Consider the following 26,544-nt stretch of genomic DNA (forward strand, 5'->3'; position numbering starts at 1 on the left):
AATCTGGAAAGGTTTGATTGCATTATTGTTTTGTTAAAAAGTGTGTGTGAAACTTTATACAAATCATGATTGTTACACCTCCTCATTACTAAAGTGCTGGCTCCTCTCTCCTGTTCAGGTAGGCAGTCCTGACCTAGGGTGTTCCTGCTCTCCCTGGTTTAACCTCCCTGGCAGTATGATTATTTTAGTACTTTTAAATGTCAAATCGGTACATCTTTTTAATTTTTAATTTTTAGCCAGTCCTGCCCCCCAGCATATGCTTGTCCCATGCCCGCCCAGCATCTCCATCCCCTGGCCTCGCGTGCAGGAGAGGCCAGGGCACACAGATGCCGGGCATCACCAAGGGGAGACAGATGCTGGCCAGGCATTGCCAAGGGGACAAGGACACAGATGCCGGGCTGGCATCACCGTAGGATGCCACGGGCTCATGGGGACCAGGTAAATTCTCATTTCCACCCTGAGTGTGGCTCAGGGTTACCGCTTTTTCTAATGAAATTTAACCCCGAGCCACACTCGAGATTACCACCAGGGAGCTAAATCTGCATCACCCTTCCCACTGTCCAAGCAGAAGATTACCTCTTGATAGTCCCTGACCAATTAGCTGGCTCAAAACTAGCGCTCAGTGTTGGAGCAATATGTCTCCAGACTAATACTGAGCCCCCTAGCTTTGCTAAACTGATTCCTGCTCCCTTTTTCCCTGTTGAGCTTCTGTTCTAACCTGTTTTTGTCTAGTGTGCTGTTCTCCTGCCTGTTCCAAGCTCAGTTCTTGTCTTGCTATCCTAGTGATCCCAGTGTCTTCCTGCAAAAATATTTGCTATTAACAAGCCCAAAGAAATTGTAATTTGTGTTTACCATTCTTATTTATGACAAGAAAGAAATTTCATACAATAAGAAAACACAGTATATGCCATGGAAAACCATAACACATATAGCAAAAAAGAAAATAAACACAAAAGCCTAGGGAAGTACAAGCCCAAAGGCAGTGAAGATGCGTGAAAGTTTGCTTCGGCAGACCTGTAGCCAGGGTACCTTCCCAAACCCATGAAGTATCAAGTAGAATGAGGCACCCAAAGATGGTATGTGGTTACAACCTCCAATGAAGTAAAGATTTACATAACCATGGTAGGAGGTGGGGAGAAGGGAAAAAGGAGAACAGAAAACAGAAAAGAGACAGAGGTTGATAGCTGGGTATGACCAGGCCAGTCAAGCAAACCATATCAATTTGTTCAACCTTACCTCTTGTTGAATTGTATCAGACCACGGGGCTTTTATGTTCTGTGTAGTGAATTGAGACCTGTAGAGCCATGGATTGATGAGATTTTCTGCTTGCCCCCCTTATGTAAGAGGTGAGACCTTCCGTGCTATTTCATTAACCATCCAATGTGCACCTTAGTCACGTGTGCATGATTTTAGAGAAAGAAACTCAAAACAATTGAGAAAAAAACACATGGAAAACTAATTGATTTTTTTAGCATATGCATTTGGTAATATAATAGTATGTAAAAGTGTGCACATTTTCTACAGTGAATTAAAGCAGAAATATAGTTCTGATTTGAAAATTTGTGAACCGTAAGGACAGGGCAGACAATGTTCATTCTGCAATAAAACATGCAAACCTGCCTGTCCACATGTGCCGCTCATTTTCCAGGAATGAATGAATTCTTAGCCCTGCCAATTAAGATGGCTAAAGATCAGGAAACCAAGAACCAAAGAAGATGGCAAAGCCCGTAACAGAATGAGGACAGGTGAATTTATTTATTGCATAGGGGACATGAGCGCCTGCCTGGTTACAATTTTTTAATTTTTCAGACATTTTACTTTTATTTTACATTTAGTTCCACTTTAATGAACAAACTATAGGCACACAGTGTTTTTTATCCTATCAATGACTAAAGTACGTGACTTAGAGATATAATGAAGGTGACACCTTATTGGAATCATTGGCATTTTCCAAACATGACCATCACTTTTAGACAAATATATGTCATTGTATATTGGTTTTTAACAATTCACTTCCATAACTTGATTACTTAATTTTTAATGTGACGCAAAAAGATTACAAAATGAATAAGCACATTGTGAAGCAAGGAAAGGGCACACAAGAATGGGTAAACATAAGGACAATGAGGTCTCTGAAATAAGGGAACATCCTCAACTGTTGTTTGGCAAGTCCTGTGTATGTATGTCACTCACTCCAGCTGATATTTGTCTTGTGGTTGGATTAATTATTAAAACTGTTCTTACTCTTTGAATTTTTACAGAAAGAACAATGAATGAGATAATGAGACACATGATATGAAGACATGTAGGGTAACACGAATATGAATATTTTCCCTATTACCTTATATCTTTGCTCACTTTTACTGTAACCCACCAGAAAGGCTCTTGGTTTTTTGCATTATGCCTAAAAATACATTTTTCTTTAATTAAAATGCTGTTTCCTGTGCTGACACTCTGGTGTTCTTTGTTGGCATAGCTGTATAACAGCCACACTTCGTAATGTAATGTTATATAGAGGAGGGGTTGGAGTGCATCTTGCTTGGTCTCCTAACAAGTGCTGATTGTCAAATGAACTGATTCTATCTGTGGTGCTAATTTGACTTCAGTCTTAAGGCAGTGTTTCTCAACCAGGATTCTGGGGAACCCTAGGGTTCCACCAAGGATGCCAAGGGTTCTTTGCGCACAGAGCAATTTGTGGCTCCCAGGTCAGTTTAAATGACACTAATGACCTTTATAACTATCTGTAAGGGTGATATTCTTCCCCTTCTTCTGCTGCTGTGCAGGAAAATATGCAGATGTTTTGGCGGTTTGCTGGTCTGGAGCACTCAGGTGTGTGTTAGCATGATGCCAAAGAAGAAAGACAACAGCAATGATTATAGAGAAGCATATGTTGCTGCCCATCAATCTGGGAAGGCTTATGAGGCCATTTCTAAACAATTTGAAATCCAGAATTCTACATATAATAAAGTTCATGGCAGTACAATTAGAAAAAAAAAGGATTTTGTTGCATGGTTTGTTTGGCAGGGTTTCCAGAAGAAAGCCTTTTTCTTCTAAAAAAGCACATGGCAGCACAGCTTAGGTTTAGAAAGTTGAGTCTGAACAAACCACAATACTTTTGGAGTATTGTCTCATACATACAAAAAGTTAAGATGTTGGGCTACCAACACTTCATACCACCTGTTAAATACGCGGTGGAGGGTGATGATTTGAGATTATTTACAGGCACAGGCTCTGGGCACCTTGCAGGCATTGGGCCTGATCTATTAAAGCTCTTCAAGGCTGGAGAAAATACACTTTCATAAATGAACCTGGGTGATCCAGCAAATCTGGAATGGATCTGGTCCACAATTGAAAGCAATTGCTATCAAATGGAAAATTAATGTTAAGAAATGCATTACAGGTTTGACGGCCCAGTGAGTCAACCATGAACTCTTCTGTATATGAAAATATCCTAGAATCAAAAGTGAGGTCATCTATGTAAAACCTAAACCATGGCCAAAATTGGGTCCTGCAAAATAGTAATCCCAAGCACACCATCAAATCTACAATGGAAACGCTGAAAAATAAAACAATCTAGTGGCCCAACCAATGGTAATACCTCAACCTAACTGAATGTCTATGGTGGGTGCTGTGCATTTACAAAAGCCGGCAAACCTCAATGAACTAAAGCAATGTTGTAAAGCAGAGTGTGGCTTTCCTGTTCATATGACTGTATTTATGTTATGCAGTATAATAGGAAAATCTGTGCAGTATTTTATTTTTTTAATATAATGAACAAGCCAGTTGATAAGTGTCAAATAAGTTTATGATGATTATATGTAATATGTGCTGGAACGCAGAAGTCAGTGAAAAAAAACACAACTTTAATGTAATAAATGTGTTTTTGAGCCTAATTTATTAAAGCTTCCTAAGGCTGGAAAAGATACACTTTCAATTGTAAATTTGGGTGATCCAGAAACCTAAAATGGATTTCGGAAAGTATTTTGATATTTGTTAGCAAATGTTTTCAATCCTGAAGCAGATTCATTCCAAGTTTGCTGATCGCCAAGCTTCATGATTCAAGTATGTCCTCTCCAGCCTTGGAGAGCTATAATAAATCAGACCCATTGGGCCTAATTCATCAAGCAAGTCAGACGCTCGCTCGCGCATTCGTATTCGCAAGCTGAAATCGGCAGCCATCGCGCTAGTCAGCAACTGGATGAGATCGCGGCCAGAGCCGCGCAGCTTTACACTGGCGAGCTAGCATCAAAAGTCACTGTTTCCCTAAAAAATCATTCTTTCTAATAGCACACATATCACCCTTAGCCCTAAAAAAAAATGTTTGCGCTGTTGAAATGTTTAAAACATTTATGTGCGCCAAGAAAAAAGCATATTTTAAAATCACTTATTTCTTTTCTGTTAGGCAAGAGTTAACCGAGTTCAACTCCTCTTTGTTATGAAGGCAAGCATCCGGCTTGGCAGTGAGATGCGAATGAACGAGCGCATATGACTCCAGCCCGCGGTAAACCGGCTCGATATAACGGCACAAAATAACGCGCAACCAGTGAGCGCGGATTTCATTGATGAATTAGGCTCCCCGCCTCAAAGAGTAGAAACACTTTAGTAAAAATATTATTCTTTATAGCAAATGTTAGTCTGAAATTCCTTCTGAAGGTTGAAAAAGGAAGACCAATTATTAGAGAAACTGCAGCTGTTACAAATTCATAATATATGTCCCCAACATATTAAGGAAGAATATGTGGTTCATGAGCTCTGTTGAGAGTGTTATGATGGTTTAGATTTTGACATCAAGGGCTCTATTTATAAAACAGGGAATTAGAAATTCCCAGGTTCTTTTGCTTCAATGGCAGCAAATGATTCCCAGGTTCCCAATTGATGTCAGGTTCCCTGTTTTATAAATAGATCCCAGTGATCCCAAATAATATTTGTTATGTATTTATATATAATATTTTAATATTTGTGTGACCAGAAATAGGGCAATGATTTCAGGATCATTTCAAACACCTAGGAAAGAAACTGAAAATGGACAACCATTGGTACAATAACAAACATAATAAACCACCATATTCCTGTAATTTGTGTTTTTCCAGAAGAAAGTGGGTGTGCTTGTGCGAACCAGTGCAAAGCGAATGTGCAGAGAACATCCAAGACCAGAAGATGCTTGCTTCTGCCCATACCGGATGTGCTTTGCACATCTATGCGCCATGCTTGCCTGGTGGATGGAAGGAAACTGGTGATGCCCAGATCCCCCCTGCTTGGGGTGCATTTTGATGTGCGTGCATGTGCGCATGTGTTTAATACATATTAAAGAAAAAGTAGGATTCTCCCAATTCCTCCCAATTCCACCCTTTAGAAGTGATTAGTAATAAATCGGCAATCCCTCCTGTGCTCTCACCTATTGAATAGGGAGGGAGATTCAAAAGAGGTCCCTCTCTAAAGCAGGGTGCTGGAGTGAATCCGGTGCCAAAATGAGGGAGGGTGGTGGGTTGTGATACAAGCTCCGGATTAACGGAAGCGTCATCCCAATAGCCCACATATTGTTATGGGAGCCTTGGAATCCATATTAGAATTCTAAACTAAATTTCGACATTACCCCCCCCTTTTATGTTACATTAAAGATAATCATCAGGCTTTGTCAGTTGCTAAAATTACTCTATGACACTATGCACTATATTCCCCCCCACATACACTGATGGTCTAGTAGAATAGATTTCTGGAACCCAAAAGTAGGAAAGAAAATGTGGATAAATGTGAAAAAGACTGGGACTGGCACTATACTTCATTGAGGCTGGCCACAGGGACACTAAATTTAAATTTGTAATAACATCGCCAAACAAACAAAGTGTTGATCATATCGCTGCTCTTAATCAAAAAAAAGTATTGGGATTTCTGGGATATATTGATTTCCCTAGTTGTTGGACTTGATGGACTTTTTTCAGCCTGACTTACTATGGAACTATATTGAGTTTATCCATATAAAATATTTTCACATCAAGGAGTAAACCAGGATTTTGGTTTATATATTTTTGTATTATTTTATTTTAGTGTGATTTTTTTGCTTTGCAGCTTCTTTATGGACAAGGAAGAGTTTGGCTGAGTCTATGTTGAGGTCTGCACTGCCACCTGCTGTTTATTTGTATAATTGCTCTCCATTGCTTTAATGATCATTCCTTGATGATTTAAACTTTAATGTTACTTTAATGTTAGTTAGTGTCACTCAAACATGACTCTGTATGGTACCAGACGGGCCTACCTATACTGTCATTAGATCACTCTGGAGCTATGAGGGACTGATCCATCATCATAATAATGGTATCATTATTTTATCCCGGAGGAGCCATCACATTATTAGTACACTTGTTGCTTTGACTGACTAATCTGCATGGCTTAACACACGGTTAACACACTGTAGCAGCAGATTGAACTCGAGCACAAAAAATTACTCACACCAAATTCTATGCTCAAGTGTTTATTTCATTGGTAAGCGATCATATTGAAATTAGATCTGATTGACTGAATTTGCTGCAGAACATGTTTACAGATACACAGTTAAAATTTCCTTGTAATTTTTATTCTAACAATTGTTTTAACATTTAACACAGAACAATTACAATGTTGAGCTCAGAAACATGCTTAAAGTCCATTCATTAAATTAGGGCTCTTTCCCCCTTTTATAATGTAATAGTAGTTTTCCATATTAGAAGATGATGCTACAGCACAGTGCATGGTTGTTTTCTCTTAAGATTTAGGATCTAAGCATTACCCAGTATCTCACCTAGTGTCATGGACGTAGGATATGAAAAAGCTAAAACAAATATTCTTACTTTTCTCTCATTTTTTTCTCCACTATTATACAGCCAATAAAAAGAGCAGTTGCCTTGATCCAATACCCAGGCGTTCCTTTCTCATAAAAGACAGAAAAGCTAGCATTCATCTTGTATTGTTTTATCTATTTTAGCTGGACAGGGTTGACTTTGGAATGTGAAATTTCAGGTTTAGATAGTGGAGCAAAAGAGAGGTCGTAATGGAGAATCTAAATGAAATTCAGTATCTGACAGATACACCAAAAAAACATCAATTTTTCTGTGTGTTTGGTTGTGGACATGCTGTCATATCAGTCAACAGTAAACAAGTTGTATCATGTGTATGAGCAATCATGTACATGCAATTCAATTGTCTATTTCTTTCAATCCAGGGAATATAAATAAGAGGAAAGGATCTTGTACATGAGTACAATGTTCTATTTGATTCATTATTCATTAGAATATCATTCAGGTTGGCTTCAGAATGCATAGGAGTGCAGATCTGATACCAAACAAATTCTACAATTTCCAACAGATGAAATAGGTGGCTTTTTTAGTACTGTCTCCTACTAAGGTGCCTGAATGTAGTGCTTGTGACTTTATTAGAATGTGTAGATATTCAATGACTGATTATATGTTAGCTTAGGGCTAGTGCAGGGATAGCCAACAGAATCCTCTGCAGCACACAACTATTCTCATCAGCTGGCCCAGTTAGAGATGATTTTAATGCAAGTTTAGAAATATGTTGTTATTAAATTCTGTTCCACTCTAATACATATTAAATCTGCAAGCCTTTGTTTTAATAATTTCATTATCTCCGAAGCATTAATAAAAATATTGTCATGATGACACACTTTTTAATTATTAATCATGAATCAAACCACAAACAATAAATTGATAAGCATTAAACAAATGAGTAACTGAACTTTATTTTATTTGTTTTTGTCTCAATTATAATACATATCTTTTACAACTACAACTCTAACCATATTGTTACCATTTTGGACAAGTGAAGGCAAGGGTAATCTCCAGAACAGAACCACATCCAGCAGTAAATATTTGGTATGCTATAACCCCTAACCCATCCTAGCCAAAACTAAAACATGCATTTTGGCTAAAGGTAGGGCTTTAGAGGGGGACTAAACTCCAAATCCTCTTAAAAAATCTTTAATTTGATCACACTGTCAAGGTCAATTTTTTCTTTCCGTGTGCATTTTTTCCTTTCTCTCCTAAAACTGTCATACTAGAAATGGGCCAAGGAAGCCACTTTAGAGTGAACTTCTATCCATTCAAAATGACACATACACCCCACCCAAACTCTATATTATGCCACATATGCACATTGTAATCTCAGGGTTTTATACTTTCCTATACTTTCCTTCGAATATTGATAAAAATAGGTGGACAGAGCTTTTGTGAGGCTATTATTGTGAGAATTAAAGTGACATTTGGTGAAATCACTATTGTGCTGCTCATCATTCTCTTTGGTGAAGGTCCTGATATGAGAAAATAATGTCCTGCCTTTAGCAGAAACATAGTTATATAGTAAGCTCTTTTGGGTAGGGTCCTCTCCTCCATTGTCATTGTTTGTATCTGTCTGCCATTTGCGGCCTCTATTTAATGTACAACAATGCATAATATGTTGGAGCTATATAAATACAGTTTATTATTATTAATAATAATAATAATATAAAGTAACATAAAAAGTTAGGTTGAAAAACACACACACATACGCAGAGTTTAACCAATGTTCCCTCCTCTACACATGCACACACAAACTCACTTCTGAAATATTATGTATCCCAAAATGCAACATACAGTTGCTTTGGTTGCCTATGGTGGCTTCTAGCCTGAGGGATGGGGATTCAATTTCTGCCTAATTCCTTGTCTGCCATTGCCTTTGGTATTCATGGTGCAGTCTTTGCAGACAGTAATCTGTGTTTTAGTAATGTCTCAGACTGGTGAAGAAAAATATTATAGTTACATAGTTAGGTTAAAAAAAGACATAAGTCCAATAAGTTCAACCACTAGAGAAATAAACATATCCCAGATAAAAACCTTATTGACATACTTGATCCAGAGGAAGGCAAAACAAACCCTGATACAATTTGTTCCAACAAGGGAAAAAAAATCCTTCCTGATTCCATGAGGCAATTGGATGTTAATAGAATAGTTTTGGTAGAGGGTTTTATTTATTTCTTTCACACATATGCTGTGGTATTCATAGCAAACCATTACCCGGCATTACAATAGATGAAAACATATTTCAAATCAAAAGATGGAAAATTCAATTTACACTATACAAGACGTAATTGGCCCCACTGCCTACAGAGCCTCCCTATTATTCCTGTATCCTAGTCCTATTATTGATTTGAAGGCTAGCCTTTTTGACCAATAGAAAGGCTTGGCAGATTTTTTTTTAATATTTGGTTTCAGGTTATATTATCTCTGAATTTATTGATCATTCTGCCATCTGGTTTTTACAGAAGGTGATTTCTCTTCCTGTCTTTATCATAACATTAGTTTCATTTTTCGAAATTTATAACAGGTTTATTTTATACTTTGGCCTTTGAATCCATCACATAATGTCACATCTCTATTGGTGGTAACAACTCATAAAACACCAGATTGAGATAGTATATGTCCTGATAGTCATAGTGTTTCAGGAAACATGCAAGAATATTAATATTGCTTAATAGAAACTGAATATAAGAACAAATGTCTCGTAACCAACTCCTAGGTCTAGTACACACAGGTAGATTTCTATTTCTTTTCTAATAAAATGGTCTGATAAAAAGATCAGGCAAATCTGAAAGAAAATCAGCATCTGACAGGTTGGAGAATATATATTTTTTTATTTTGTTTGGTTGTGGATAGTGTTGGTCGAACAGCCGAGTGTTTGCTATTCGATCAAATAGCCCGATATTTTTCGGGTGATTGAATGCCAAATTGGAACACTATTAAAGTCTATGGGGGGGGGGGGACTGTGTAGAACTGCAAAAACAATCAGGAAAGCAGAGCTGACAGCTCCGCTCCTCGATTGCTTTTGCAGCCCTAGCATAACTGTAGTATGTGTTCTTAAATAGAGATTGTCTATCCAAGAACACAGTGTTCTTGGATAGAGAATCTCTATCTAATAACACATGCAGAACAGCAGTTCATCTGCAGTCACAGTTAATTGGAAGCACTCGTGCACCTCCTCCAATCAGCTGTGACTGCAAAGTTCCCACGGTCACCAGGCTGTACTTATCATTGATAAATACAGTGAGGTGACCGTGGGAACTGAACTCAGATGAACTCTCAATGGAGAAACTTCATTAAGAGTTCATCTAGAGTTCTCCTTTTTTTTTAACATATTTTCAAAACGAATACACAAATTCGCAAAGTCGAATTTTCGGGTCAAGTCTGCCCGATCTAGAACTGTCATTTTTGGGATGAATAAAGGGAAAACCCCAATTCGAAACACCAACACTAGTTGTGGACGTGCTGGTAAATATCTGTATGAGCATTGAAGTAGATGCCATCATAATTCAGATTGCCTTCTATCCAGGGAAAATGATTGTACATTTGTGTGTACAATGTTTTTCCTAATCAATGATTGATCTGAATATGATTTCAAACACAAGATGGGCAATGAATAGGAAAGCAGATAGAATAGAATAGGATTAAAAGGTGTTTTTTTTTTTGTATTGGCTATTACTAAACTATCTATATGTAGTAGTTGGGACTTATTGGGAGTTCAGTTTTCTATTATCTAAGCATATTTGTGCAAATGTGTTTTTTATGTGTATGGTTCCCTTGTGTTAGTGAGACACAGGGCAGGTAGAGGGAGAAACATGGAGTGCAATCAGGTACAAAGAAGATCTATAATGTAAAGTAACAAAGCAGGAATATTCATGGAAAAAATATAAATTTTATGGCTTTTTTTGCCCATCACATTAGATTTTCACACAAATATAAACAATTTGTGGTTATTCCCTTATGGTTCATACTGTACTCACACAGAACATTTAGAACTTTTTCATCATGGTTAACCATTTGGAGGTTTACAACTAAAAGTATGGGCTTGATTTATTTAAGCTCTCCAAGGCTGGAGAGGATACACTTTCATCAGTGACTGGGTGATCCAGCAAATCTGGCATGAATCTGTTCCAGGATTGAAACTGATTGCTAACAAATACCAAATGACTTTTAAAAATCCATTCCTGATTTTCTGGATCACCTGGGTTCACTGATGAAAGTGTATCATTTCCACCCTTGAAGAGCTTTAATAAATCAGGCCCAATGTCCTGGTGAATAAAGAATAAAGATAAAGATGTCCTGGTGATTAGTAGATTGCATACTTACAGAAATGGTTAGAAGACTGTCAGAGGAACAACTCTAAGCCGATTCTGTCTTGCCTTCCTCCACCAGACTATGGTAGATCACATCAATGGGCCTGATTTATTACAGATCACCAAGACTGGAGAGGATACATTTTCATTAGTAAAGCTGGGTGATTCAGCAAATCTAGAATGGATCTTGTCCATGATTCAAAACATGCTAGTAAATATCAAACATATAAATTACTTTGAAGACATCCATTCCATTCATTCATTCACTAATGAAAGTGCATCCTCTCCAGCCTTCAAACAGTGCTAAAACTACCAAGGTCTGGCACAATGCCCCTGATTCATCAAGCAGAATCAGATGATCGCTCGCGCATTCGTATTCGCGATCGGAAATCGTACGCCATCGCGCTATTTAGCAACTGAAAAAGCTCGCGCACGGAGCCGCGCATCTCCAGCAGCTTTTTACTGGCGAGCTTGCATTAAAAGTCACTGTTCCCCTAAAAATCATTCTTTCTAATGGCACACATATTACCCTTAGCCCTAAAAAAAAATGTTTGCGCTGTTGAAATGTTTTAAACATTTATGTGCGCCTTAATTGCTATGATCTCACGATTGACATCTTAAAAGATCCTCCTTAATCTCGCATCTGAATTCTAATCGCCTTAATTGCTATGATCTCACACTATGATCTCACTTGACAGCTTAAAAGATCTTTCTTATTTGCGCAGCTGTAATCTAATCTCCTTAATTGGCAGATTCGCGCCCCCTATTGCTCATTATTATGAAGGCAGGAATCCGGCTGGCAGTGAGGAGGCGCGTGTGCGAGCGCACTCGACTCCGGACCGCGGTAAACCGCGCTCGCTGGTTGCGCTTACTTTCGCGCTTCCAGCGAGCGTGGATTTCATTGATGAATCAGGGCCAGTGTCTGGACTCTGGAGGGTTAACAAGGTGTGAGTTTTGGCACTTTACAAAAAAAGCACTGCACTTACTTACCTAGCTGTGCTCCTTTGTCAGTTTCCCAATCCCCATTTTTCTCAGTATCTTGAACACCTCAGACACAAAGTTGCTGCTTTTGGCACATTTGCTGTGTAAATTTTAGCTTGCACTATTGAAATCTCTAACCAAAATGATTTTTACAAGGGAAACTAAAAGGAAAACATTTAGAATCAAAGAGGGATGGCATAAACCAGCTCCCACTATAGGACATTCTAACACTTCTGACCACAATTGAACGGTCAGGCAAGGAAGTTCAAGAAAAATACAAAGCAATTGTAGAGGCTGCAAAGTGTGACCCTCACTTTTTTTGCCAATGGGTGAGATTCATAAGATTTTTGATTCATATATGCAATTTGTGTAACTAACATTGAATTTACTATTATAATGCATTTATATTTTGCTATTTTTGTGTTTTTGTGTCTGAGACCATGAGACCATGAGTACATTGTGAATATCTGTAAACCACATATAGTACAGCAGGATCTGAATGTAGCAAGCTACAAGTTAAGAAGATGGGGAAAAGATGTTTTATTGGGGGCTGATCAGAGCACTATTTTGGAAGCAACACTAAAAAATGACAGTTGCAGAATTCATTTTTTATACACTTATCCTTCATATAATGACCTCCTGCTCTACAAACCCCAGTGGTTCCAACTCTGGGCAAGGTGGTGAAATGATTATGAAAACAACATAATGTATTATATTTGCTACATTTCTAATATTCTTTGCAAATACAACATGAAATCTTAGTAGTAGAACAGTTAGCACAAAGTGATGCAACATACACCAACAGATTTTGCTACACAACCACACTTTGGCAGCTGATAAGGAGGGTCTTGGGGTTATTTATGCCCCTGAACAAAAGCATGGGACCATTCTTATTAGCAAACTTGATCCTATTACTGGTCCACCTCCCTATACAAACCAGGTGTCATTAATACTTTTATGACCTGTGGGGTGTTGTATTGCTACTAGAGTCTACAGAACAACTGGAGAGATTTTTTACATGTATAATACTGAAACTGATAAGGAACAGTGTCTGAGTATCCTTACAAAGAAAGTGATGGAAACAATGCATAGTCTGTCCTACAACCCAAATTAACCTATATATCATTCTCTTTTGTAATTAAATACAATTCTAGATAAAAAACAAGATAATCTCATAAAGAAGATTGAGCACAATTGTTCACAAAGAGTAACCATTGTGATCTGTAAAAAAAAATTGTGTAGCTGCCATTTTTTCTAGACAATTTGGCCCATTATAGAAAGTTTAGAAATACTAATCCAAAATGCTGCTGTGCAATATCACTACAGAATGAACAGTATTGTCACCCTATTAAAAAGAAGACTGCAACATGTCATTCTTTTACTCCATCGGTTCATTATTTACTCCAAATACCCATGCAATCATATTCTTTGAGTTAGAATATATTCTGCTAACATGAAAACACATCTAAATAATGGCTGAAGTTGTTCCTAAATTCAATATTAGTATATAAATATATTCATATTGCGGCTATGTGTGGCAATAACTGCTGTGAAATAAAAAATTATTGCCGAAAAATGATTAGCCTTATGAAACAAGTGATATTTAGAAAGAGATTTTGGGGACACAATTAATCCTATCATTTTTTTCAGATCCAACAATTTCCAAATATTAGTAATATTGAGATTATGCACCAGCCATTGACATAACAGATTAAATGTTTCAATATAGAAATATGAAAAAGAGGACAAAAGCAGAGTTCATCTTTAAATATTCAAAATATGAAGAGGACAAAAGGTCCTAGTTTCAAAATTATTTGGTGAAAATATTAATTATGTATTATTACATTATTGGTTTCATACATAATTATGATGCATAATTATGTATGATTATGATGATCATTTGACATATATCCAATCTAGTTCCGTTTTCACCAGACTGGAGTATATATACTAGACACAGAAGTTCTAGCTATTTTAAACGAGTAACTGTATTAGTCTTAAGCGATCCCGACGTGTTTTGCCTCACTAGGCTTCCTCAGGGGAGTGTAAGCTTAAGGACTGTATGGTCTGCATATAAGTTCAAGAAAGGAAATAACAATAAAATGTACAGTAGTGTTACATCATAGTATATAGAGAGAAATTACGATGTAAAGGTTTTTAATGTAGGGTAGATGGAGTGATTATGTATTGTATTGAATATGTATTAAGAACAAAATGCTTTTAGATCTTTGATACAAATGTATGAACATTTGGATGCTTTTCGACATATAGCAATATGACAAATAGACATCACATATAAATGTAACAATATAAATATATGTACATTTTGATACTTTTTAACATGGTAAACTATTTGCGTATGTCACGTGATCTAATGTGCAGACAGTAGTTTAGGTAATTTACAAATGCATACTTAAAGCTTAACAAGGAAGTTACATATAGGGTGCCTAAAAGGCTACTTTTACATTTAGGTAGTTGAAAGTAAAAAAGCATGAATGGTCATCTTTGTTTTAGGGGTGTGGATAGGGTGAATCATGACAATTATTGGATTGCTGATAGGAGTGAGATAGAGTTATGGTTTTATGATTATTCTATAGTTTGATTACATAGTCAAGACTCCAAGGCTTTAAATCAATGAGTATATACCCAATGGATGCGATTGTGCAGATACAGGTAAGCAGAGAAAACGCCAGACATGAAGTCATCAACTTATCATCTTACAAACTGATCTAGAATAAAAGTCCTGAAAACAGATCTCTCTTTTTGCCCATTTCAGGAACTAGACAAGTTTGAAATTATCAAAAATATCAATCTTTTTGCCAGAAATTTGACCCTCAAAATGATGTTCGATAAATCCAATGAGAATCATACCAATCCGATTTTTACAAAAACTTTAACACACAAGATTTCAGGACATTGAAAGATCTCCATGAATTATTTATAAAAAATCAGTTACAACCATCAACACACCAAGTGGAAATCGGACCCACCAGTAACCCAGGCTCCCTATTGTAGAAAACACCCCAATCAAACTTCTTTCCTTCCATTTCCTTCAACCCCTACATACAAATGTTTGTGAACTTCACTACAGAAATAATCTTGAACAGTGACAAATAACTAGCCACATTTGATAGTATTTTTTCTCTCCATCACACCAAAAAGCCCTAAGGAAACTAAAACAAAAAGGGTTATAAAACCCTTGGCCAAGGGTGGTAACATTGTTGTTCTTAATATAGAACAATATAGGCAGATTTGCTACCAAATTCTGAACAAGGAATGGCACACAATAATTTCTAAAAACAACATCCTAGAGTAAAACCAAGAGTACAAGATTATTTGACAGAAATTTTCAGCAAACATTATTGATGCCAAAACAGAATACCTAACTAATACACATACAATTCTACCTACCTTTTACATACTGTCAAAAGTACACAGGAACTTACTACGTCCCACTGGACAACCGATAGTCTCAGGCATTGGCTCAATACCAGCCAATGCTAGCGAGCTTATTGATTCATACTTACGTCTCCTAGTTACCAAACTCATGTCCTCCCTTCAGGACACTAATGATATATTAAAATTCATCCATAACTTATCAGTCCCAGCCAAATTTCACCATAGTCACTATTGATGTAGAAGCACAGTACAGTAGTATACCGCATAGATTAGATATTAAAACCATCGCCAAATGCTTCAAGAAGTGTACCCAACAGCCCCTGACCATAATGCATTTATCATTTTATTACTTACCTATATCCTTAATAGGAACACCTTTACCTTTGATGGTAATGTTTACCTGCAAACCCAAGGCATGGGTACGTGGTGTACACCTTCGTATGCAAATTTATCCCTAGGCGAATGGGAGAACAATCTCTTCTCTAGTCTTGAAACCAATATTTACAAAAAAACACATTCTTATCTGGAAACATTACATAGATGATGTCCTGTTATTCTGGACAAGGCCAACTAGCTTATTACAGCAATTTTTTAAAACTTATTCAGCAAAACCTATTCAACCTAATATTCACAATGGAATTTAGTAACATTCAACTGCCCTTTTTAGATTTATACATTAGAATTGACAAAAAGCATCACAACAAAACTGCGGGTAACATAGTTCTTCATGCAAATAGTGTGCACCTCAAAATTTGAAACCGTTTAGCCAATATCTGAGACTTAAGAGAAACTGCACTACAGATGCAGATTTTAAACATGAGGCAAAATTACTACAAGAGAGGCTTTTACAGTGGGGATACTACAATAGTCTTCTCAAAAAACCTTATGAAAGAGCTCTGAAAAAAACCAATGGAATGATCTTCTCTTTAAGACACACACCACTCAAAATGAATCTCCACCCACGACACGCATCATTACCAAGTACAAAAGAAATTTCAGTTTCATATACAGTACTAAAATCAGTAAATTTATTGTAGACAAGCCATCAATTACATATAGAAAATCAACAACTGGTATTTTTAGCCTAAATCCCCAGGCACCTTCAAATGTGGCCATTGCGACCAGTGCCACTGAATTAAATATCTAAATAGCAAGGACCATAGACCCCTACATTATATAGACTGCACCATGGCTGGAGTCATATATTTGATTACATGAAATTGTGGTGCTTTCTGTGTTGGAAGGACCAAACAACCCCTTAGAAAACGGGTCTATGAACATATCCACTCAATTACTGTATAAAGAGTCACTACACCCATATGTTATCATGTGGGAACAAAGCATCAGTACAACACGCATCTGTGTTCATATTCTCAGGATTAGAATACGTACCACATAATACATATTCAATACAATACGTAATCACTCTATATACCCCACATTAGGTAACTTTACAAGGTAATTTCTATACATATACTATGATGTAAGACTACTGTACATTTTATTGTTGTTTCTTTTCTTGAACATATATGCAGACCATACAGTCCTTAAGCTTACACTCCCCTGAGGAATCCTAGTGAGGCGAAACGTGTCGAAATCGCATAAGACTAATACGGTTACTCGTTTAAAATAGCTACAATGTTTGTGTCTAGTATATATACTCCAGTCTGGTGAAAACGGAACTAGATTGGATATATGTCAAATGATCAATGTATTATAATTATGTTTAAAAACCAATAATGTAGTAATACATAATTAATTTTTTCACCAAATAATTTTGGAGCTAGGACCTTTTGTCCTCTTTTCATATTTTGAATATTTAAAGATGTAGCTCTGCTTTATAACTGTAGGGAAATACATTTTTTTAACTTCACTTTGATTCATTATGGAAATTTTAGATCTTGACAAACCTCAAGAAATACTAAACGAGAATAATGATTTATTCATTTCTGAAAGGTTTTCTAGATATATGTTAGAGCCGAATATACATTTTGATAATTTTAATACTGGCATAATTGCAAAAAAGGACAAAAAACTCAAACAAGTTTGCAGAACATTTCTTTATAGTATAGCATATAATGGAATTCGAGAAACAGAGCAGGGTTCAGGGATTGCCAAAATTCCTCATGAAACTTTGCTGGAATCTTATATAGATACAGACTTATACAGGCCTTCATACACTTCTAAAAGGACTGATTCTGCTTTCATTCCCATAATAATTTTTTTAATAGGGTAAAACAGATCTAAAGGTAATGCCTAAAGAAACTGAAGGTGTAAAAATTGTTAGTTCCCAAATACTAACACTGAATCACCTACCATTGCCAAACAATCTTCCCAACAGGGAAGATATAAACAATGATTCACATTTCTCTGATGTATCTCTTATTAACACTCCTAGAGAAACACAAAGGGGAATGTTACTTCTTCTCAAATTGGTGTACCCTCACTGGTTACTCCTTATCACAAACTCCTGCCACATTTTTAGGGAACCGCACAATTATCAAACAATCAAACTGTCTGCAAAGGCTTCAGAATGAAGCAATATTTAACAAAACCAACAATACAAAAATAGAATTAATCTATCAAACCATAACCTAACTCCAAATGAAGTGGAAACCAGGACTAAGTTTGTGCTCTTACACAAATAGTGATACATTTTAAGTCATTAAGGATGGCCATTTGTTTGTGAGAAAGTTATTTTATGGGGTAATCTGTGATAAAAATGTGAAGGACCCTGAGCTCATTGGGTACACCATAGATCGGCTTTACAGGATTTGACACAATTATTAAAGGAAAGTACAATGTGAGAAATTAGTCTTGCATGGTGGATCTGAGAAAGTATCTTTGGAGACTGTTCAACTTTATAAATTGTATACAAAGTTTGGACATAAATCCTTTACATTTCCCAATTAGTAATAAATTTCACATGTTTATACCTTTGTAAAATTAGTCAACAATGAAATCAAAAAATGTGAATTTATTTTGAAACAGACACAAAATCTAATCAAAGTTCAATTTGATGTATTATGAGACTTAAATAACAAGATGATGATTTGGTAATTAAGCCCTTGAATAAAAGAAACAATTTAGTGCTAATGAACAACCTTGATTATGAAACGATGTATCTTAAAATCTTAAACAATAGTCACCGGTACAAACAGATCCATCTAAGATGATAGATAAATACTGCCAGGAATACTACACTCTAATATTACTACAATCCAGGAAGCATACACTGAAACATCATTGGTAAAGATACCTATTCATTTTTGAACACTCATTGTCTAAGACTACTCCTAAAATACACGAGGAAAAACAAAATCATCCAGGTCTAGAAGAAATTTGTGTACCAAAAGAAGCTATTCTTGTTTCAATAGACATAGAGGCATAATATTGTAGTATTCTACACAAAGGCATCAGGACAATTGAAAAACTTGATGGAAACCTATGTTGATACGGCGGTTGCATAATTTTGTTCTTTTACTTCTAGAATTTATTCTTACAAGAAACATCTTTACTTTTACCAATATTCATTACCTCCAGGTACCCCCACTGTGCCCTCACTTATGCCAACCTGTACTTGGGGAGATGAGAGTGTAAATTTTTTGCTGCTTATGATGAACTATCCTATTGTTAACACTTTGCTTTGGAGAAGGTCTGCTCATCTGCATCACTGGCCTCATCCCCTGTATGGCTTGAGTCAGCATATAAACAAGGAGAGCGGGCTAGAGTTCCTTCGGTTAGGAATCCCCGACCAGTGCATGCGCATAAGCATTAGTCCAACATGCATTTAAGCATAAACATTAGACAAACGCTCTTTCCCCACTTTTTTGGATGGAAGAGAACACCAAGAAAACCCTGTAGCTGCCTCTTCAAGCCACCTCCTACAATGCTCCTTAACCTCCCAACCGTTAAGCCCGAACTTTTCCCATCTAAAAAAAGTTGCAATTTTCGTTAAGCCCGAACTTTTCTCACTGTATGAAAATACAGTGAGAAAAGTTCGGGTTTATGGATCACTTACCTGGTCCCGCTGCGATCGTCCATCCGTCGTGTTCCAGCGTCGTCCTCCAGCGTCAGGTGTCCTCTCCGGGAAGGAGAAGCAGGCCGGCTTCTTCTCCCTCCGTTCTGTCCAGCGTCGATCGAAAAAAAAAAAAAATACTCACCTTCTCCCTCCGCTCCTCCGGAGATGTCTTCTGTCTTCAGCCGGCGAGTGCAGTGACGATCACCGGGGTTTCCCGGTGACGTCGCTGCGTGCGTCGGTGCGGGAGGGAGGCGGGGCGGGAAATTCAAAATTTTGTATTGAGTTCCTTTGCATTGAACTCAATACAAAAAAGCTGTATTGAGTCCAATACAAAGAAATCCTTATACAATATATATATATAATTGTATTATATAAACACATTTAGGCACCTCCTGTGCGGATAATTTTTTCAGTAGATATCTTCTCTAAGAACCCATAAGAGTAAGTGTTATTTTAATTTATACTGATATTATTGTTTTTATACCCAACTATATAAATTGCCCACAATACTATATATTATTTATATATGTGTTTTAATTATGACCCTGACTTAGGCTAGAACCTGATTATATCATATATCTTAATAGGGTGTAGCTTGGATTGGTTATCTCATAGAATTTCTTCAATACTTTTATGGTCTATCTAGTATTCTTATGACAGGATATAAAAGTGCCCTCAATCTCATTTTGAATTAAATGCCATATTACTATATTTTTCTTTTAACCTTTACCATCCATCACTAGCTATCATATTACCACACATTTATTTTGACCTTAACATGTATATCCAACTAATACATACCTTTATATACACCCATTTACTTATTGCATACATTTATTTACCCATTTACCCTTATCCACACTACATAGTGTATACATCCATTTACCCATAATATACACCTATATACTATATATACACCTATATTATATACCCCTATATACTATAGACACTGTAATAGACACTAATTACCACATATTCACAGTTCTAAAATGTACAATATTGTAACATAATATTTGGGATGGATTCTCAATTATATTTGGTACACAAATGTTTATGTATATTTTTTCTTGAACTTTACCCTTATGATTTATTGTGTTCTCAAAATTACTTATATTGTTGATTACTTAGCATTACACTGGTAGCCACAAAATACCCCTCAGGATGTCCATTGGGCGATTTGTGTCGGGATTGGAGACCTCCTTTACCTCATGTGAAATCTCCAGATTAGGTTAGGAGTTAACCTATTTAGTAAAGACCATGAATTTTGTATTTGCTAACTACCGATACTTGTTAACTATGTTCTACTAAATGTGTTCAAATACTACCGGTATTTGCACCAACTACCTATTGTACCAGCCTAGCTTATTTTTATGGTATATTTTCATTTTACTGTACTAATATTGTACGATTACCTCATTATTGTCGAAAAAAATCTTTTTGCTGGCCCTTTTGAAAAAAAACCCTCTGCTCTCTTTATTCTCTATTTATTTATTTTGTTCTCTACCAAGAGGGTGGCCGCTTTAGGAATGTACAAGGGAAAAATACCAGTTTCTAACCTAATCCTTACTCCGACTAAGTAAAAAAAATTTGTAAATTTTGATTTACTAACATGTGTACTCTATAATCATTACCCCAATATGTAGACATGTAGCATACTATCATGATCATGCCAAAAATTGCTTAAACTTTGCAGCACTCGAAGGAATATATCTAGATCCCAGTAGGGGAGATTTTGATAAATGATTATTACAAGATAAAAAAAGCTGGATTCCTAAATTAAAAGCTACTGTCTCTCCAGGCTTGCATGATGTTCTAACTTTTAGTTCCTTCCTTTAAATTATGTATGATATAAGGGGATAGGCTCAGATAATGGACCATTATTATATACAAAACCCAACTATCCTTCTCTTCCTCCTCCAGGTAATGGTAGGTTAAAAGAAAGACCTCTTTTCGGTGGACAAAATGTATCATGTCTAGCACTCTGGCCTTCCAGCACTAAAATCCCTGCCTGTCAGGTTTCAATACTTTACTATTAGAAAGAATGATTTTTTAGGGGAACAGTGACTTTTAATGCAAGCTCGCCAGTGTAAAGCTGCCGGAGATGCGCAGCTCCGGCCGCAAGCTTTTTCAGTTGCTGAATTGCGCGACGGCATACGATTTCGGATCGCGAATACGAATGCGCAAGCGAGCTACCGATTTTGCTTGATGAATCAGCCTCTGTCTTTAACTGTGATGCTATTTAAATATTTTTTTCCTATAAAATGTAATTTGTTTTCTGAGTACATACTGCAGGTAGAACTATCTACAGTTACTTATGTATTTCTTAATGATCATGACTTCACAAATCAGTTTGAACACTTTTTTTAAACAAGACAAAAATACTCTAATTTAATTTTGAACTAGTCAACACAAAATTATTCAATAACACCAATTGTTTGTTTATCTGGTTCTATGAATCTAGAACAGTATTTATTTGTATGAATGGTTCACCTCTACTTGTGCTGTTGGTGGATGTGGTAGTGGTGCTAGGGTGGTGGTCCAATATATGCTTGGCATCAGAAAAAGGTGACTAAAACTGATCTAAATATAGAATTCACACTAGTGTAGTATAGTGTAGTTCATTTAAAGATAAAAATTCATTTTGCTTCACTGAAAACGTTTTCAACATGGCATACTTTAACAATCATTGCCAAACATCCAGTATTTGTAATTACTTTTTACCAGTTTGTCATATAGAAATGGAGCTCTTCTATATGCAATAAGAGATTTACCAGGCACAAAAATATCAGAAATCTTGTTAGTAATATATATATATATATATATATATATATAATTTTATTTTGTTGTGTTAGCAATATGTTCATATCTGTTTTTTCCATTTTCATAAGACACAGAACTTGATCACTGAATCTGGGGTCCTGGATGAGAATGGAGTCTGTTACGGCACATTCAACCTCTCAGATACCACCTTCCCGGTAGACCGCTTTGAAAAGCTGGAGATAGCAAACCAAAACTTGACAATTCCTGTTCAGAAACAAAATTACTAAGGTATAATTCACACATAACTTCTTTATAAAGTAAGGATTATATATTAAACATTTAATTAATTCCTTAAGGCAGAATTTTTAAACCAAAATTTTATTTTTCCTTATAAGAAAATTTTCAACAAGTACATAATATTGTTTTCAGCTGACTTATACTGGCAGTCATACCAGTAGTAATACAAATATGATATTTCTGTACAGATCCTCATCTATCAGAGCACAATGACTGTGTACATAGAACAACTGGAGAATCTGACCAAACGTGTGGAGATCATGGAGAATGGAGGTCTCTCCTGCACTGAGCTGGCCTTTGAACTCATCAAGTTGCAAATCAAAGAGATGGAGATCCTCATATTGCAGCTAAAAGCATCATTTTATGGCTCCAGCGTTATAATAGAGACTCTCCACCAGGAGGTAAGAAAAATTAGGTTATCTAATAGTATTATAAAGACCTTGTTTACTTTCATCTGAATGGTGCAATCCTATGAATGGTGCTATCTCTGTTCTTAAAAAAAATCTTTAACCTTTTATTTCAACAAAAAAATATTGCATGAGGATATATGTGTATCCAGTATATTTTATGTATGTTACTTACCCATAAACGCCTTCCTAGTTACCTAGTAAGGTACTACCAGAGGAATGGAGCCTTGCCAGAGGGAAGGGCTATGAAAGATAATGGACTGGAAATAATGATATTGGCAAAATGGTCTAGCCAGTTCAGAAGCACTTTGAAAATTATTAATACATAATATATGGAAAGCAAAACACTGCAGGTTAGCAAAATATTTGATTATTTTACCAGCAAATGGTAATTTGTTGACTTTACAGAAACTGTCACTTTGATCATTCATATGACTTGCTCAGTAAAACTATTTAAATTCAACTACAAATGAAATTTAGAAATTTTTCACCAAACATAAACCTATTTTAACCAAATAGATTTTGATTGAGGTTTAATGAAATTATCAAAAACAGACAAAAAGTAGAATACAAGTTTAAGCATAGATACAATTAAAGAAAATTAGGAAATAGAAAGGTGGTGGATCTAGACTGTAAACATTTGTGTCAACAGGCTTTAATTAGAAGAAGTGTGTAGGGAGGAGGGTCACTGTAAAGTGTATGTTCATTAAAAGTGGTAAGGAACAGTGACTGGGACATGCAGGATGGAGCATCTGACCAAATAAAGAAGAGGAGATGTAAGAAAGAGAAGAAGGAAACATATGAATTCCAACTCTAAATTCCAAATTATATCGGAATTCTCAACCAATCCCATGGATTCAATCCACCACAGTTTTTTTTTTCATTTTCATGTACCTTAACTTAGACAATGGCAACAACATTTTCACCTCATCCCTACCACAACACACTGTTCTGTATTACCAGTCAGTCATCGGTGCTCTTTTCATGATGTACTCCACTGAATAAATGCCAGCTTTACAGAAGGGACAATCTCACCAATCACTACAGGGAAGAATCATGTAAAATGTAAAACCAGCCACAAATGGATTGCTCAGTTTTAGAACTGCTTATCATTTTGTTTTTCTCTCCTTTAGATCCGTAATATTTCCATTATGGTGAACCAGTTGAAAATTTATGATAAGAACAACGTGCTGGTGATCAGACGGGAAGTTGAAGCTCTGAAGAAACCCTTAAAGGAGTGTGAGAAGAACAATACAAAACCAAACTATCCTTCTCTTCCTTCACCAGATATTGGTAAGTTACGAGAAGAAGACTCATTTTCATTGAGCAAAATTCCAAGTATCTAGCGTAGTACCCTTATATCCTTCAATGTGATTTAATATCACTCAACAATAATAAAAATAACGAGTTTTCTGATGTGAATACTTGTACTGGGTCAGATACTTGCAAATGACCAAAGCCCAAATAAATCCAAAACAAAACAAGGCTCATTCTAATAGCAATCAGTTGAATTAACACAAATAGCACATAGAAGCAAAGGAATAGAAATAGAACCCGTTTAATGGACTAAGCTTGCACACTGCACTACATCCTGATTCCACTTTCTTCTGAATTCATCTGGTGCAGGGGACCATATGATACCCACATCAGGAACATCAGAACATGTCAGAATACATTTCCTAGCTTCCCTGATGTATACCAGAAAGCAGATGTATACATGAGGAGGCAGGAGTAGAAGTGATTCACGAGAGGTAGGTGGTAAACAATTATCTGGTAACAGAAATCTAGTAGACGAGAGAGATCACACAGCCAAACAGCTAGCACACAGAAAAGTTACAGAATAGTGTTTAATTTTGTAAAATTAATTTCCAGTGGTAATACTTACCACTTTTGAAAGTGTGTAGGGGGGAGGGTCATTTGAAATTTTACCTTGTTCAATTTGGGTTTTGTTGGGTTTTGAAGCAGGACTACAGGCAAAAACTGGTATTTAGGTATATTACTTAAAAAAAACAAATAATAAAAAAAAAAATTTGTTTGTATATGAAATACAGATGACCCCATCATTATCCTTCTTTTTAATTACAGTCCACTTCCATCCTTGCGTATTCTGCTTCACCAATCAATACACATTTTGCTTTTCCTATGATTACTCTCATCCTAGATGTTCACAAAACAAATGGTTGCTGTCTTAGATGTGGTCAGAGTCATCAGCGTGCTTAGTCAATGCAAAGCAAAACAATGGGGTTACTTTATTGTTTCTCCCCAGTAGTATATACTTACCTTCCTGTTGCTCCCATGCTACTTCATTTAGACATCAGCATTGTCTGATCACCAGTCAGAGCTTACACAAAGCTGAATTTGGCTCATTTCCCATGTCACAATGTTAGGTCAACCATCAAGCATTATCACTGTACCATGAGAGGAAGAGAAGAAAGTCCCATACTCCTCCACACCCAGAAGTAATAGCAGTTATTTCCAATAATGTAAAAAAAAGTGCTTGATCTCACACATGTGTAGTGAGATTACATTTTCAGGAAGATACATAACTCATTCTCGTGCCTGCACAGTGCGAGTTCAGGTGATGTGAGAAAAAGGATGGAAGAAGATGGCAACACTGGATGCTACCATGAACGCCATAAAGAAGAGAGAAACTGAGCCAGCGTGGGACTCATTGGGCTTGGTTTGTGGATAGATCAAGGGCTTATCAATGGTAAAGGTTTTTTCATGAAACTTCCACTTTAAGTTTAAGGCTGCAATCTAAAAAAATTTTAATAGTTTTATATTCAAAATGAAATGTATTACAACCATACAAAGGAGTTATAGGATTTACAATAACATTCACTCCCCCTTTTTAGCCACCCCATCCCCATTCATAGCCAACCTAGACCTTATAAATATAGTATGTCTGTAATTTATATGACAAATTTAGCTACAGATATTGTAAAGCCATAGAAGTCACAGCTTACCAAACGTAATGGAGGTAATGCTTGGCATAACAAAGCATAATTAGAAAAAGTCCTGCTGATCAAGTTGTTCACATTTTGCTACATCTACACTTGCATTTCTTTTTAAAACCTTTATATTCACCTATTTCTTTTTGCAGGTACTTGTAAACGTGGACAGATTATTAGCAACATCAGCAAACCATTTGTAGTCCAACTGAATTGGAAAGGATCCAACTATGTGTATGGAGGATGGGGGAGAGATTCACAACTACGAGCTGATCAGAGTGTTCAGTGGGTGGCTCCTCTAAGAGATGCAAGAATGATGGACACTCTACGCTTCTACCCCTCATATAATGAGCTCACAGTCTATAGAAGTGCAACAGAAAAGAACCTTGTAAATAGCTATGAATATGGTTGTGGTCAGGGTGGAGGGATGATTATGTACAACAACTTGATGTACTATAATTGCTACAATACCTTGAACGTCTGTAAATATAATTGGCAAACCAATGAATATGCCCGTTTGGTTCTCCCTGGTGCCACATACACAAACCGCTTCTCCTACTCACACACTGAATGGCAAGATATTGACTTATC

At 36.4% G+C, this 26,544-nt stretch overlaps 1 protein-coding gene across 1 annotated transcript; it reads left to right on the forward strand.

The window, feature by feature from the left end:
* Nucleotides 1-390: 390 nt before the first annotated feature.
* On the forward strand, nucleotides 391-26,539 carry LOC140343908 (olfactomedin-4-like; the record flags this gene model as incomplete). Its single annotated transcript, XM_072430806.1, has 4 exons — nucleotides 391-438; nucleotides 22,784-22,996; nucleotides 24,136-24,295; nucleotides 26,106-26,539. Coding segments are annotated over exons 1-4 (855 nt in total), but the record flags the coding sequence as incomplete, so codon positions are not given.
* Between the last annotated feature and the right edge of the window lie 5 nt (nucleotides 26,540-26,544).

The sequence above is a fragment of the Pyxicephalus adspersus genome, chromosome Z (genome assembly GCF_032062135.1).
Source record: "Pyxicephalus adspersus chromosome Z, UCB_Pads_2.0, whole genome shotgun sequence".
NCBI lineage: Eukaryota > Metazoa > Chordata > Amphibia > Anura > Pyxicephalidae > Pyxicephalus > Pyxicephalus adspersus.